The sequence below is a fragment of the Dendropsophus ebraccatus genome, chromosome 13 (assembly GCF_027789765.1).
Source record: "Dendropsophus ebraccatus isolate aDenEbr1 chromosome 13, aDenEbr1.pat, whole genome shotgun sequence".
NCBI classification, from domain to species: domain Eukaryota; kingdom Metazoa; phylum Chordata; class Amphibia; order Anura; family Hylidae; genus Dendropsophus; species Dendropsophus ebraccatus.
The window spans coordinates 22,301,595-22,318,495 of NC_091466.1; the positions used below are offsets into that span (position 1 = coordinate 22,301,595).

The window sequence follows — 16,901 nt, forward strand, 5'->3', positions numbered from 1 at the left end:
CTTATCAAACCTCCCTTGTTGGGGGGAATTGGCATACCTGACATGCATCAGTATTACCAGGCCACGATATTGTCACAAACCAAAGACTGGTGGACTGTGTCCACTTCGAGCAAACCGTGGGTACGAGCTGAGAGGGCTTTCTGCGATAATGATTTACGAAGCCTCCTGTATGCACATTTATGGTCGTCAAAGCGCAGACAGTCCTCTCAATCCCCTTCCATGTTAGCTGCTGTTAAGTGTTGGCGTCAAACCCATAAAACCCGGGGTTCCTCTCGGCCGGTCCTCTCTCTTGCAAAACCTTTGTCGGCCTTATCAGGAGCCCTTCCGGCTTCCTCTAGAGGGACTCTCCTACACTGGATGGCAAAAGGTAAAGGTAAAATTGGAGACTTGTGTAATGGCACCACGCTGCACGACTTTCGATATCTCCAAAGGAACTTTGACATTCCTTCTAAAGATTTTTTCTTGTTCCTCCAGATCAGACATTGCCTGACTAATCTACCTCAACCCGAGATTAAGTGGAACAACATGATCCACAATATCCTTTTGGGTCGACTGAAGGGCCTGAGACCTTTATATAAAGCATTAGGAGACTTTCACACCTTTGTGAAATCCTCCGCAATTTTGAAATGGGAATCTGCATTACATAAGTCGTATTCGGAGGAGGACTGGTTGAGAGCGTATAAATGGGCCCATAGGTCGACCATGGCCATTCCCCAAAGGGAAAATGCCCTTAAGACGAGATTACACTGGTATTTCACCCGCAAAAGATTCACCAACTTTACCCCACCTCTTCCCCTCTCTGCTGGCGTGGGTGTGGCAACATTGACACCCTACTACATACGTTGTGGGAATGTCCATGTCTTCGATCATACTGGCTGTCTGTTAATAAATTATTAGACACTGTTTTAGGTTTGCAACTTGATCTAACCCCTGCTCAAACCATGGTACTACTGGATCTACATGTGGTACCGGTTGTAGATAGGATGCTATTTTGCAAGATCATTAACATAGCCAGATTGGTCATAACACGGTACTGGAAATCTCGTAACATGCCAACCTTAACCGAAGTGGTAGACAGTGTACAGCATTGTTATACTATGGAATGCCTAATTTCCTTTTCTAGATCAACTACAATTGCTTTTCACAATATTTGGGGGAAGTGGTACAATAGTCCCTATTGCAAGAAATAAATCCTCTGACATTTTCTTTACTACACTTTGATATAGGTGTGACGTTCTCCCATCGTGACCAACGAGAATACTTACGCTAATGTTTGTAATACCTGCTGTGTTCCTGCTCCTTTTGACCATCGCCTCCTGCAGACACTGTTTGTTGTTTTCTTGTTGTTTGTTGTTCCTTGAGAATGTAACCTGTTTGTCTGTCTCTATTATATCATAATGCTCCACACTTTCATTATATTGTTATCTATTGCTCCCTGCCCCCCCCCCCCCCCCATACAGTCTTGGCTCCATAACTTACCACGCCATGGACTCTTTTGGTCGACAAACGGGGTATGTAGCTGTTTTGCTCCTGCATCACATCTGTGGAGCCTTGGATACTCTACGCACTAATACTAGTATTGTATTGTATGGTGATTGTTTATGTTTGTGATATGTATATACAAAAATCTGAAAATCTTCAATAAAAAGTATTTAAACATTAATCTCATACGGAAAGAACTAAATTATGTCAGTCAAAAGTAATATGCACACATTTCATGTATATAATATGGCCAAATATTCATAATGGAAAACCATAATTTCTTGAATAACATATTACTTGTAAAAAGCTATGCTGAGCATGGTAGATGGCAATAAATACTACGTGACAAACTATCCTAGTATAATGATACTTATGTAACTGGATGAGTCACTGGTAGTTACTATGATGTGGAGACACAAGCAATGCGATAGTGAGTGATGCTGTGGTGAGTAATGATGACTCCATGTGAGTAAGCTCTAATGATGAAAACACATAAATAACCAGAAAGTATTTTTTGAGCGAAAAAACGCAAATGATGTGGCTACTGATATTACAAATAAGTGTGAATATGATCTAATATGGCATAAAAAACGAAAAATTAAAAATTAAAAATATAAATAAAAAATGAACAATGAAAAATAATTAGTAATGATACATAAGTTCGCGGCGTATATTCATGCCATCGGGAGCCCTTGTGCCAAGAACAAACTGCCAATAGGCTTCACAATTTTTTAAAAAATTTTCTGTGTCGCCTCCCCTGGCTTTGATATTTATTTTTTCTATGCCATAGATCATGAAATTGTCACTTCTTTTATCATGTTGATTAATGAAATGCGCTGAAGCCCCTGACTTATGTCGAAATGGATTTCCTGTAATGTCATTTAAGTGTTCCAGTGCACGTATTTTAATTTTTCTGGTTGTACAACCTACATATTTAATATTGCATTGTGAACACTCAATGATATATACCACGTTAGTGGAATTACAGTCTATCCTTTGTTTAATATTATAGTGTCTGGTATTTAAATTATTGGAAAAGGTGGTGCAGGGTTTAGCAAATTTGCATGTGCGGCAAGGATAGCCACCACATTTAAAAAAGCCATGTCTTTGTAACCATGTGGGAGTCCTTTTATCTGTGGTGATTAAACTTGGAGAAAGTATGTCTCCCAAGGTTTTTGCTCGCTTGGGAACAATGGCAAAACCTTGTGCCAGGATCTCTGACAGTTTGTCATCCTCCATTAAAATGTGTACATGTTTCTTAATAATATATTTTATCTGATTAAACAATGGAGTATAAACCATAGATAGTACCCGTTTAGTCTTAGTTTGGTTGGGAATATTTTTCTGTTTTGGTTTAATGAGAATATCTCGGCTTTTTTTTAGAGACAATGTGTTTGGCCCTCATAATATGATGGTAGGTATATCCTCTCATTTTTAGTTTATGAGCTAGTGCCTCAGATTCCTGTTTGAAGGTGTTACTGTCCGTACAATTCCTCTTGAGGCGTGTGAGCTCTCCAACAGGAATGGCACAAACAGTATGTGGAGGATGATTGCTATCTGCTCCTAAAAGAGTATTCCCAGAGATGGGTTTACAATAAGTGGAAAAATTAATTTTAGATGATGGTATTCCCTGTAAAGTTAAATCCAAGAATGCAATTGTCACCTCCTGTAAATTATAAGTGAATCTTAAATTATAATTATTGGAATTTAAGTAATTCACAAACAATGGTACGGGAGAGACATCTCCGTTCCAAATGATAATGACATCATCGATGAATCTCCCGTACCATTGCAAATGCGTGCAAAAGGGATTGGTGTCTGAAAAAATTAATTGTTCTTCCCAAAACAACATGGTTAAATTTGCTAATTAAGGGGAGTGTCTTGCTACCATAGAGACTCCGCTCTTTTGTAGAAAAAATTTACGATCAAACATAAAGAAATTGTGACTAAGTAGAAAAGATGTAATTTCCAAAATATAATTATTCAAGTCTCTTGTATAATTGCCATATTTGTTTAAATGAAATTCTAGCACTTGCAAGGCAACATGCCATGGTATACTGGTGTATAATGAAGTGACGTCACATGGCAGCCAGTGCCACTCCGGCTGCCATGTGACGTCACTCAGGCTAGTGAGAACATCTCTAGAGTCCTGGAGATAGCCAGGCACAGGTTTTACAAGTGGCTGCAAAAGATCATCAAGCCACTCCAAAAGTCGCTCCAATAGGCAGCCAATGCTCGATACAATAGGACGCATGGGTGGCGGTGAAATGCCCTTATGTGTCTTGGATTTCTTGGATACCCATGTATTTTCATCTCATGTTTATGAAATAAAAATGTTAATGTTTTAGCGCACTTGCTGGAGATGGTACCATATATTTTTTTTTGTGTCAAGCACAGTATCTATAAATTGTCCTTCTCATTATAAGCACATTAGGAAAAATAATTGGATAAATTGATTTACAGTACACCAACCTGATTTGTTTGACATTTCACCTTCAGAACAAGAGACACAGTCGAAACAGCATTGCTTCATCCCACTCTTTACGGCTTTTCTGTAGCCAACAGGACAAGGTTTACTACACACTGAAGTTGGCGTCTTTAAAATAAGTCAATAATTACTATAGTTAATTGTTTCTTTTTGTACAATGAGAAATTCTTAATAAAAAAAAATAAAATTATAGAAAGGGTCATAATTGGGAATGAGCGAACTTAAACTGCAAAGTTTTGAGTTTGTTCCCGAATCTATGCGTTTGAGTAATGGACACCTAAACAGTCAAATGTCTGTTCGCACACCTGTTCGCTGTTCTTAAATAAAGTTTGTTGAAAGGCTACTGAGATGATGGCTCAGCAGCCGATTAGCAAACTTGTAAGCATCAGACAAGTAGACAGTAGCATGAGCTGCAGTGGATCAGACACCAGAAAACCCAGCAAAAGTGTTACCCTCCCTCTTTTGCTTCTGTACTCTCAGCATCTATACATGCCTGCCGAGTGATAAGCCCACCTATCTCTCCCATACAGAAGATTGCACCAACAAGTTAGAGCGCAGATTCGGTGTGCGCTGTGCAACACCATCAGTTCAAAAACCACATTACCACTGATTAGAGATGAGTGAGTAGTAAATATTTGAAAGCTTGAGATTCGATTCAAATAGACCATGATGCTCGAACATTTTATTGAATATCGAAACGCACTGAAGTCAATGGGAGAAAAATGCTTGTTTCTTGGAAACCTAAATTTGACCACTTGGAGGTCATAAAGTCCAAATTAACACCTCAGACATTGATGCAAACACCTCAGGAATGCAACTGGGACAGCAGAGGAATCATGTCTGGGTGCATCTTACATGCCCAAGTCGCAGTATTATGCCACTATCACAGGCTCTCAACAATACGTTACAAACGGAACATAACCTCTCTTTAAAGTGTAAGAAATACAAGAAAACCTTATTTCCTCTACATTAGCATGGACAAAAAGCCAAATTGTAAGCAAACAAAATATTTTCTTGCACCCCTTTAACCCCTAAGCGACCCTGGGGGTACCTGTCAGGCCAGGGTCACCTACGTGTGTTCAGAGCGGGGCCGCGCGGCGGCCGCGCTCTGATCTGCCACCTTCCTGGGAGCCGCATGTAGCCCGGGGCCGGGGCTATTAGTGGGCACAGTCCGATCGCCGTGCTTGCTAATAAAGTAATTGGATGCTGCTGTCAAAGTTGAGAGCTGCATCCGATTACTTGTATGTAGCCATCCTTGATGTCCCGGAGGAGTGATCCACACATCCTGCTCCGACCAAGCTCAGCGCCGTACTGGCGCTGATCCTGGCTACTGGCGCTGATCCTGGCTCAGCACTCGATTGCTTCAGGCTGCAGCAGCCGGAAGCAATCAAAGTGCCTATCTCATTGATCTATGCTGTATAAGTATACAAGATAGATCTCAAAGAAAGATCAGAGTGCTTATACTAGAAGTCGCCCAGGAAGGCTTCTAGTATAAGTGTAAAAGTAAAAAAAAAAGTGTTGTTATTAATAAAAAGCCCCCTCCCCTAATAAAAGTTTGAATCACCTCCCTTTTCTCATGTTATAAATAATAAATAAATAATCATGTTTGGTTTTGCCGCGTGCCTAATCGGCTATCACATTCCTGATCTCGCATGGTAAATGGCGTAAGCGACCAAAAAATCCCAAAGTGCAAAATTGCAAATTTTTGTTCGTATTAAATCCATAAAAATTGTAATAAAAAGCGATCAAAAAGGAGCATATGCACAATCAAGGTACCGATAGAAAGGGGACATCATGGCGCAAAAAAAAAAAAATGACACCTCACACAGCCCCATACACCAAAGGATAAAAGCGTTATAAGCCTGGGAATAGACCTATTTTAACCTCTTAAGGACCGGGCCAATTTCAATTTTTGCGTTTTTGTTTTTTCCTCCTTGTGCTTAAAAGGCCATAGCACTTGCATATTTCCACCTAGAAACCCACATGAGCCCTAGTCACTATTTGTACTTTGCAATGACAGGCTGAATTCTTTCATAAAGTACACTGGAAAACCAGAAAAAAATAAATAAACGTATGGTGAAATTGAAAAAAAAAAAAAAAACACAAAAAAATTTATTTTGGGGGTATTTATTTTTACGCCATTCTCCCTGGGGTAAAACTGACTTGTTATATATGTTCCTCAAGTCGTTATGATTAAAACGATATGTAACATGTATAACTTTTCTTTTATCTGATGGCCTGTTAAAAATTCAAACCATTGTTAACAAATATATGTTCCTTAAAATCGCTCTATTCCCAGGCTTATAGCGCTTTTATCCTTTGGTCTATGGGGCTGTGTCAGGTGTCATTTTTTGCGCCATGATGTTTATTTTCTATCGGTACCTTGATTGCGCATATACGACTTTTTGATCGCTTTTTATTAAATTTTTTCTGGATTTGATGTGACCAAAAATGTGCAATTTTGCACTTTGGGATTTTTTTGCGCTTATGCCGTTTAACGTGCGAGGAAGGTGAGGAATGTGATTAATTAATAGTTCGGGCGATTACGCACGCGGTGATAGCAAACATGTTTATTTATTTATTTGTTTACTTTTATTCATTACATGGGAAAAGGGGGGTGATTCAAACTTTTATTAGGGGAGGGGGCTTTTTATTAATAATGACATTTTTTAATTTTTTTTTACACTTATCCTAGAAGCCCCCCTGGGAGAATTCTAGTATATGCACTCAGATCTCTCATTGAGATCTTTGCTGTATACTTTTACAGCATAGATCAATGAGATCGGCACTCGTTTGCTTTCGGCTGCTGCGGAGACCCCGGCAGGTATAAGACACGGAGATCGCTCCTTCGGGACAACGTCCCGGGGGGGGTGGGGTGGATGATCTTTGCCACTAGACACCAGGGATCGGCTGCAGCAAGTAATCGGATGCAGCTGTCAACTTTGACAGCTGCATCTGATTACTTGATTACTGGGCACGGCGATCGGACCGTGCCCGCTAATAGCCACGGTCACGGGCTACATGTGGCACCCGGGACCGCACCCGCGCGGCCCCGCTCTGAAGTCCCTTACCCACCGCAGGGCATAAATATACGCCCGATTTCGTTAAGGGATTAAGGAACAAACAGCAGCCACTACTAACTGTCATAACTGTGTGTGTGTGTGTGTGTGTGTGTGTGTGTGTGTGTGTGTGTGTGTGTGTGTGTGTGTGAGAGAGAGATGTGGTCAGACACGCCCTCTTTAAGTTTTGAAACTCATCTGAAACTTCCACACACCCTTCATTACACATAAAGGAGTGAGCATCATATGGGTGCTCTGCGATTTTTCTTTATCTAACAGGAATTAAATTAAATGAAGCCAACACTGGTGTATATAGTATGCTTATAAAGTTTTCCGTATGTCGGCAGGCTAAACATAACAGTGTTGTTGTTTTGATTTTCAACCTTGCACAGAGCAAAATAAACTGTACTGTGACAATTTTTATCTAACCGGAACTCAACTAAGCAAACACTGGCTGTGTACAGTATGTTTATAAAGTTTTACGCATGGCAGCAGTCGATACTTGGTTTTTCTTTCAGCTTTGCACAGAGTGGAATACACTGCACTGCAACAATTTGAATGCTACACAAAATAGGACAACACTGGTGTATACAGGAGAATTATAAACTGCCTGCCTGCCTGTCTAAGTAGCTGATGTGCTGGTGCTCTATGCACTGTATGGATTGAGCTATATGCTGTCCCCTAAGAAGGGCTTTTGGGGTTTTGCCTGCCTAAAATCTTTGAAAATCCTTGCTGTCCCTTCTCCATGATATATCCCTCAACTTGTCCTGCAACAATGAGAATGTAGGGGCGACTAGATCTGGTGAAGCCTATTCACAATTACCAGCAGCTGCCAGTCTGTCTTTGAGAATAAGCAGCTATTGTGCTGGTAGCCGGCCTATTAAGTGTCTATAAAGAACTATGCTGTGTTGTGTATTTTAGTAGCCCTAAGAAGGGCTTTTGGGGTATTGCTGGCCTACAATCAGCTTAAATCCTCACTGTCCCTATTCCACAATCTTTCCCTCACTAGCTTCAAGATGACATCTAATAAAGAGCAGCTGGAGATGACTTCTTATAGTTGAAGGTCACACGAGTAAGCCAGCTAATGTGTGTAGATGTTGTAATTGTGATGCCTGCATAATCCTAGGGCCTGTCACACCCTCCCTGCATAGTTATTGGCTAGAAAAAAAGCACCAAGCATGGTGGGAGGAGAAACACATTTTTACTGTGTTTTCACTTGGATACTTGATCAAAAACGGGTGCATTGAATAGTGTAATATTTGATCGAATAGCTACTCGATTGCTCATCTCTACCACTGATTTGGACCAATAAGCATGGTCAGGGAGGTTACATCTCCCTAACTGCCCACTGGGTGAATGTAGTGGTGGCTGGGCCTGACAATGTAATAGTCCTGATTGGTTTCCTCCTTCTTCTACTTTGTTTTCTCCGCTGTCACCTCCTCATCTGGCTGTCTTAGCCCATGCACTACCAACAAGCAACAGGGGAAGGGGAAGCAACAGCAGGCTGTACTAAAACTGATCTGTCTGGAGGGACAAACCCAATACCACGCAGGAGTTGTGGGTGGGGATAGAGCAGCAGACAGACCAGTGGTTGCTGTTGCTGAACCTGAAGCCCGGCAAGGTGGTGTGCGACAACTGGCAAATTATGGTAGCGGCTCTGGTCATAACTGGCTTGGCACACATTCCTTGCCTGGCGCATGTGCTGAACTTGGTAGTGCAAAATTTCCTGATGCATTACCCTGATGTGCCAGATCTGCAGTACAAAGTTCATTCCATGTGGGAACATTCTGTGTTTGCCATTCTAGATGAGCGAATATGTATTAATAAGAAAGCAACACCCTTCGTTAGCTTGGCACTTGGCTTGTTAGCCAGTTGCCTTTGAAGTCTGTGATTCTCAGTGCCGCTTCACTCCAGGTTCCTGGAAAAGCTGGATGCATTTCTTGGACTGGATCCAGCTTTTCCAGACTCCTGGAGAGGAGCAGCATGGAGTTCAAAGGCTGCCGGCTGATAAGCCAAGTGCCAAGCTAACGAAGCACTTCATTTTGTTATTACTGTATATTTGCTCATCTCTAATGGCTGCTATGTGTAACACCTTCCTCAGCCTTTCGTAAAGTGTGCTCTCCACATAGGTATTAAGCACCACAGGTGATGTCTTCACCGACAAGTGTGTCCACCTATCCACAGACTACATGGACAATAAGTTGACTTATCGGTCCTGGTGCCTGATTTAGGAGTTTATGTGCAAAGCTGCAGTGTTGGCTATTGCCTTCTCCTGGCCTTCCACTTCCACCTACCCCTCCTCCTTCTTCTCCACTTGGGAGTCTGCATCCTCTCTAATATTATTTATTTATTCACCTAATTCTATTAAGTGAACTATTGCCACGGCAATTGCCTTGCTCTTATCCAAGTTTGGGTTGCATTTGTAGCCTTCTGCTGCTTTCTACCCTTTTTTTACAGCCATTTTTGTAGCCCAAAGTTTGAGTCCCTATTGAAATCAATAGGGCTCGGGTCCATGCAGAAGTTCGGGCAAAACATTGGGTTTTTATTCTAATTCGATCGAACTGAACAAACCCACGCATCTGCCCATTTCTAGTCAAAATCCGAATAATAAAGGAAATTTTTGTATGTAATTAATTTGATTGAATGAACAATCTATAAACTGAATCGAATGTAAAGGATTGTTCCAGAAAAAAAACTAATGAACTAGTTCTATTTTATTCTAGTTTTCTGGAGCTGATACATAAAAAGACCATTTAACTCAGTAATAAAATAGAGAAAATCTGGAATAATTTCCGATGGTGGATTTGCCAAGATACCATGCATTTTGTCCAAATTCTAAATTTTGTGGATTCCTTTCAGGTGAGTTTTACACACGATTGGGGACTATTGTCAAATCAAGGCTCTTCGCTCATTGAACAGCGAGGTAAATGTGATGCTCCATTTATGTCCCTTTACTGAGCCAAACCCTTCATGCCTTGGATGTTGAGTGAGTGATAAGGCATCCAGTTTGTGCTTAACTGCTCTGTGTTCATTGGAGGAACTCCTACCTGAATTTTTAGCTGTGTGCAGTAAGCTTCTGGAGCTGGACATCCAAACTATCGGTAACTTTAAATCAGAGCCATCGATGGGACTTTTGGGAGTCCTGGCGGCAAGGGTTAGTACACAACACTGTAAAGTGAGCCACAGAAGAAGGACTTATTGTTTAGTTCAAGCTGCGCCAGAACAACAGCTTATTGTTTAACTAAAGACACCAAGTGACTAAGGCCATATTTGGCTGATTATCGACTTTTATGGCCGATAACGATTGGTGTAATAGTTGCTGTTAAAACACAATGATCAACCAACATGCACAATGTCGGCTGATCCTTGTCTTTCAACATGTTGAAAAATTTTAGAACAATAGCAACAGTCTGCTGGCTAGTGATCCATGTAATAGGAGAGGCGGCAGCAGACCATGGCTATCTCCAATAGACCTCTCCTGCAGCTCCCTTCAGCCTCTACCCACTCTTACCTGCTGTGTCAGCACGTGTAGTTGCGGCAGCAACAAGCGGGTAATGAGGAGCAAACGAGTACTGATCTGACAGGTCGGCACTCGTTTGCTCCTCACCATCGGCTTGTGTAAAAGGGCCTTTAGTTTGTGTCTGTTTGCCCAAAAAAACATGGCTCCTGTTCCCTGTATGTGGGCTATGTTTAAGATACACTGCTTGGGATGCCTTAATGTTTTAATATTTTTTTTGTTTTCAGTATTATGAGGCAAATTACGATTTAAGAAAAAAATTACAATCTAAGGAAAGCAGGATAACTGTGATTTCATATAAATTTTATACTGTACAGAACAACATACCCCATTAAACACTGGATTCCAGGAAATGAGATTATCATTTATATTAAATGGAGATCTGGAACCAGACAAGTAGGTACCAACAGGTTTCTTTCTCACTGTATTATTTGCATAAATTACTGCATTCATAATATCAAAGTTTCCAGGGACATCGCCTTTATCATCAAAGGATACATTTTCTCCAGATTTCAGTGGTAAGAATGTTCTTCTCAAAAGGTTTTTGAACTGTTAGGAAAAAAAGAATAAAATATTGGGATAACTGTTGGGTAGGGTGTTTTATTTTGTAAGGCAAAAGATGTAAAAGAATAATAAGTCAAATTTCAAGAAGATTGGAATATATATATATATATATATATATATATATATAGTCAACCTCATATATGGAACTCTCATCTTAGTGAGTTGTTCAAATATAAGGCACAACTCTCACAAAAAGCACATAAAAGAAACGCAGCCACTCCTGTTTAATTCTCTGAGGGATTAGCACAAAATACAAACTCCTCCACTCCAATAACAGAATGCTGGGTGAAGGTCCAGCTAGCCAGGAGTAGATAGCCAATATTAAAATAATTTATTAAAATATCTGATATGAGACATGGCACTGTCAGGTTTGTGCAGTAACCTGGTGTGAACTGGGCCTGTTTTTACTTTTATGTGCCACACCTGCTCGCTTCTCAGCTTCCTGGCAATGCGGGAGTTAAACTGACCACTGGGAGACTTGATTATGCAGCTGAGTAGGTCTTTAGAATGACTGATTTCACTACCTATCTGTAACCTGGAAGATTAAAGCGCCGGTCCAATTGGGACCCGGACCTGGCTCTTGGTCAGCATAACAGAAAGCTATGGCAATCTCCCAGCTCGCTGGCTATTAGGTTCCATACCCTGATCCCAGCTCCCCCGTCTATTCCTGCGACCCCCGTCCTAACTGCCTCTGCTTGCTCAACTTTGTTACCTTACCTCTGGCTTTACTTTTTGACTATTCGTTTGTTACTTGATTTTGTACTATGCTGCCTGTTTGGTTCTTACCTTGCTTGTTTTACTATCAGTTATTGTGTTTGTTTGTTTGTTTGTTTGTTTGTTTGTCTGTCGTGTTTTGTGTGCACGTATCTAGAACAGGGAATGTCTTCGTGGTTGTCCACGGCCGCCTAGGGCTGTTTGAAGCAAGTAGTTAGGGACAGTTGGTGGGTTTATCATCAGGGCTCACTGTCGTGTCTCGTCCCTGCCTCCCCGTCTCTAACAGACACGTTTCAAGATTGGTCCAATCTCTTTCTCAAGTATTAGGTGTTGACAGCTGTCTTCCTTTCCGTAAAAGTCTTTCTTTTAATTAGCAAAAAATGACCAACATGGTGATCGCTAAGCCATGCTTGGCATGGGTTATTATTCACATGTTTATAATTTTTGGGATATTTTTGCTAAATAAAAAGAAGGCTTTTACGGCCATGGTGCTGGATCATCTTTTCTTTACCTTATTTGGCTCCGTTGATCTCCATGTGAACCCTTTGCACCTTGCACCAACAGCCTCCAACTAAAGTCAGTAAAGTCAACTGATTAGAGCCAGTCAGGGTGTGTTATAGGCTGATGGCCCAATTTTGCATTTGGTGGCCTATACTGCAGCTCAGGACCCCTTCAGGTGACTGGGAATGGGAGCTGAGCTGCAATTATAGAACCAAGACAAACTGCTTCCGACCTCTTTAACTGTGTAGTGCGACAAACAGCTGATTGGTCCAATCAGAAGTCTGTTGAGGCAACAAATATTTTGTTCGGGCAGGGAACATAAAGAACACATATTTACTGCTCCCCATGCCTTAGCTGCACCATATCCCGCTCCATGGGCACCCGCCGCCACTCTTTAGCTCTCCCCTCTTCACATCACGGTTGATGGATGCAATGCTCAGCCAGTCAGTGGCTGGGTTGGGAAACCACTACAGTCACTTATTGGCTAATGGAGCAACCATCAGCTGGGTCAGGTATTTTCCCCCAAGTCATGACGTCATCAGAACTTGGAGGAAAATGCCCTACAGTGGGGGTCCCAGACCTTCTGACAGGGCGATTCTTAGGCACGGGGAGAGGTGAGTAGTTATTTCTTATGATGTTCCCCCTGCCCCTGCGGAAAGCTAGACTTCTCTTTTAACTATAAGGCGGTTTGGTGCAATGTAGACTACCACCCTCAGTTCCCTAATCTGCCTTCTCATCATTGCAGAGAGACAGGATGAAAATTTATTAGGCGGGTGGGCTGAGGGGAGGGGTTGGGCAGTATTTGCATATTGAATTAATTTTCCAACGATTGCACTAAAGGGAACCAATCAGCCCAATCTGGCTGATATGGTTCCCTGAACTGCTGTATACAGCTCCTGCAGCAGTAGCTGTATACCCGAAAAAAAAAAGGACTTTAATCCCCTGGGCGTGTGACAGGCAGCGGCGGGGAAGTAGTCATCTAGGCTGCTCCCCACCCGTATCTAGTCACAGAGCTCTGCCTGTCAGTGCACAGCCAGTATGTGTTACGGCTGCTGCAGGAGCTGTATACAGCAGTTCAGGGAACCATATCAGCCTGATTGGGCTGATTGGTTCCCTTTAAGGATAAAAGTAAGAAAAAAAAGTTAAATGAATTATCCCTTCTGGTGTGAATAATAATTAATGGATATTGTTTTCATAAAAACTGTTTAGTCTTGTGTACAATTAATTAATAAACATAAGGGACACTTACCTTATACCTTGTGCTTGGAGACCAGTTATTCCAGTGAAAAGCACTTCTTGTTAACTGTAGTTTAGTTATTACGTTTGCAACAGCATAAACAGCAACGTAAGTAGAGTATGTTATATGGAAGGTTGTGAGCTCATCCTCTATTCTATCCTGTAGTCTATTGATTAACATTGCTTCTGAGCATATTTCTTTATCACTTTTTTCACACAAATTCATGAGATAATCTTTAAATAAGAGAAATGCAATATTGTCTGTATTCTTTACTAATATGGAATGAAAAAAGAAATCTCTTAATCCAGGAATGTTTCCTCTGTGTGCTGATAGAAATAATGACCCATTGTATTGATGCAGGAAATTGCTGAACTCAAAGTTACCAAAAATATTGCTACTTAATGCACATATCCACACGTTACTTGTATCTTGTTGGATTATAAGCTTTAGAACAGGGAAAACACTACAATACAATATAACGACAGTGACAGATGATTTGATTATCTCTTGACTGATGTATAATAGACTGACATCCTTTTGTTCTATAGTCTGGGTGACTAAAATATTAAAGGCTATACAAATTCCATTCTTGTTAAATTCATGCTTCAAGTATTCATTTGACTCATAATTCTTGTCTTCTGTTGTTATGACACCAACCCAGGTCCATCCAAAATGGATAAGAAGTTGAATGAGAGCAGTGATATGAGAATACTCACTCGGAACTGTCCGAAAGATAGACGGAAAATTGCCATAGCTGGTTAAATGTGGGTTGGGCGATCCATAGCTGATCTTAAAAGGTAATTGTATAAATTGTACACAGTAATGAAAGAAACACACACACTGTGGCAGTATTCAATATTCCACAAGAAAAATAAATGCTTCTTGTTTGGTTCACCATTTCCTATGTCTGATACCCTTTACGGCCAATGTTACTCTTCATAAGTTCCTCAAATTTCCTCAAAGTTCCTAAAAAAAAAAAATCTCACCGTTGTCCCTTATGAGACACGGAGAAGCAGGTCTAATTCTCGATCATCATATGGACTTAATTTGGACTTAATATGAACTTAAACCAGCCCCTCCCCTGCTCAGGAAAGGGAGGGGGGATCTTTCAGCCCTCAGGGGCAGAAGGCTTTAGCTGTATTCTGCTCTCTGGACTTATTTACCCTGGTTTAATGGTGAAAGTATGGATGAATTCCCCCTTTGTGCTTAAAGTCTAGCTGTCATTAAGAAACAACGTTGCAGAAATTATTCGTACACACAATTTTAAAAAACTCTCTAATCGGTTTGATTAGGCAAAATAATTTCTTTCTGTACTCAAAAACTTTTTTTTTTTTTTTTTTACAAAAAAAGAAAACACAGGCCGAAGAAACTCTGGGCCAGCAAGATTAAGGGAAATAAAACACAGTCCTTGTACACAGTACATATTCAAAGGAGAAGTCATTCAGAAAGAAGATATCAACATGAAGGGGAATAAGACAGGGAAAAGCAATTCAGTAATACCTTCACATATATCTAAGGTAGTTGCACTCCAGTAACATACTGTAACTTATAGGCCATGTACTATCCAACATGGGCTAGACAGTAAACAATAACCACTGACATCCAGTATCCCGTTCCATTGTCTCTTAGGGTGGATGGAATGACCGCCATTTGTCCCACTGTTTGTTAAAGCGGAATAAGCTATTTGTCCTGATAGCAATAGCTAATTCCATAGTATAATTATACTGGACAGCTGCTTAAATTTCTGCGATGGAGAGAGTGTCTGTTGATTTCCATTTTTTGGCTATACAGTTTCTGGTTGTCATAAGTATGTGCATAAGGACCGTGATGTTCTGAAAAGGAATATCATCTAGGTCCAGTGATAATAATGCCAGGTTTGGTCCCCAAAGTAGTGGGTATCCAAGAACCTGTTGTATGAATTGACGGACCTCATTCCAAAATAATAATAGTAGCAGACACTATATATGCAGAAGATTTCCTACTGCAGACTAACATTTCCAGCAAGAGGAAGACACATCTGGAAAGATCTTCGCTAGTCTATATGGGGTCATGTACCATCTGTACAAGAGTTTGCGCGACGATTCCAGATGACCAATGCAGTGTGATACCCTTGTCGCCACAGTAAACAAGGAGGACCATTGGTGTCGTGTGAAGGACCTCTTTAAGTCCTGTTCCCACTTGGTTATAAAACTAAGCTCTACTGGGTGGGAAGACAGCAGTTTGTAGGCTAAAGCTATTCCAGATCCTTGTTGTTTCTTAGCAAGAAAGACCTCAAACTGTGTAGGGTTATTTGTAGCTGGAATTTGGAGATTTTGGAGATTTTGGAGGCAGTGTCTCATCTGCACATGTTTTTCATTTCTGCTTGCCAGGAGATTTTTAAGTCATTCATGAATCCCCTCATGACTGCCACAGTAATCGGTGCGTCATCATTCATGTTGCTGGTAGTCCCTTTCCTGGTATTGGGAGTGACTGTCCCAGATTTAGTAGGGTAGAAAGATTTCCATGATAGGGGAGTCGGGGGCAGTGAGGAGGCATCATCCTCATTCATTGTGTTTTGGCTTAAGAGCCGCTGCTCGCCATCCTCCCTGGTGAGCGCCATGTCGGATGAGGCTTCATTCCCATCAGAAGCTGGGCTGGCTGAGTTGGATGCTGGTAATGACAGCAGGGGGCCCGGGGTGTCACAGTCACTGACCTCCTCTGTAAGTACCATCAGGGGAGAGAAGCGTCCCGAGGAGGTATGCGGGAGTGTTGTTCGTGCCGGAGCTCCTACCTCAGCTCCTGCTTGCTGCGTGGGGGCGCCATTTTGAGAGGATGTGCCGGCTGGGAGGAACTTCTCCAGGCAGGGGCGTAGCTAAAATGTCATGGGCCCTGGTGCGAAACTTCTATTTGGGGCCCCCCCCTTGACCAGTGGTGCCATACTACTCCAAACCTAGCATCCTCATATAAAATATGCCCCCCGGTAAGCATCCCCATATTGAATATATCCCCTGCTGTACAGAATACCCCCCACACACTGTGCAGCATATATAGAACATCCACCACACATATGCAGCGTCCCCCACACACATACACACACACTACGCAGCATCCCACACACATACACACACACTACGCAGCATCCCACACACATATACACACACTACGCAGCATCCCCCCCAGACAAACACTACGCAGCATCCCCCCCACACACACTACGCAGCATCCCCAACACACACTACGCAGCATCTCACACACATACACACACACTACGCAGCATCCCCCCCACACACAGACTACGCAGCATCCCCCACACACACTACGCAGCATCCCACACACATACACACACACTACGCAGCATCC

General features: G+C 41.7%; 1 protein-coding gene across 1 annotated transcript in view; it reads right to left on the reverse strand.

Moving 5' to 3' along the window:
- The window catches only part of LOC138770487 (vomeronasal type-2 receptor 26-like), a 47,451-nt gene that overhangs the window by 19,326 nt on the left and 11,224 nt on the right, over nt 1-16,901 (reverse strand). The window contains exons 6-11 of the mRNA XM_069949592.1: nt 14,094-14,284; nt 13,946-14,006; nt 13,575-13,795; nt 10,874-11,095; nt 8,615-8,830; nt 3,955-4,078 (exon numbers count right to left, since the gene is read on the reverse strand). Coding sequence (XP_069805693.1) covers nt 3,955-4,078; nt 8,615-8,830; nt 10,874-11,095; nt 13,575-13,795; nt 13,946-14,006; nt 14,094-14,284 — 1,035 coding nt within the window. The remainder of the gene's footprint in view (nt 1-3,954; nt 4,079-8,614; nt 8,831-10,873; nt 11,096-13,574; nt 13,796-13,945; nt 14,007-14,093; nt 14,285-16,901) is intronic.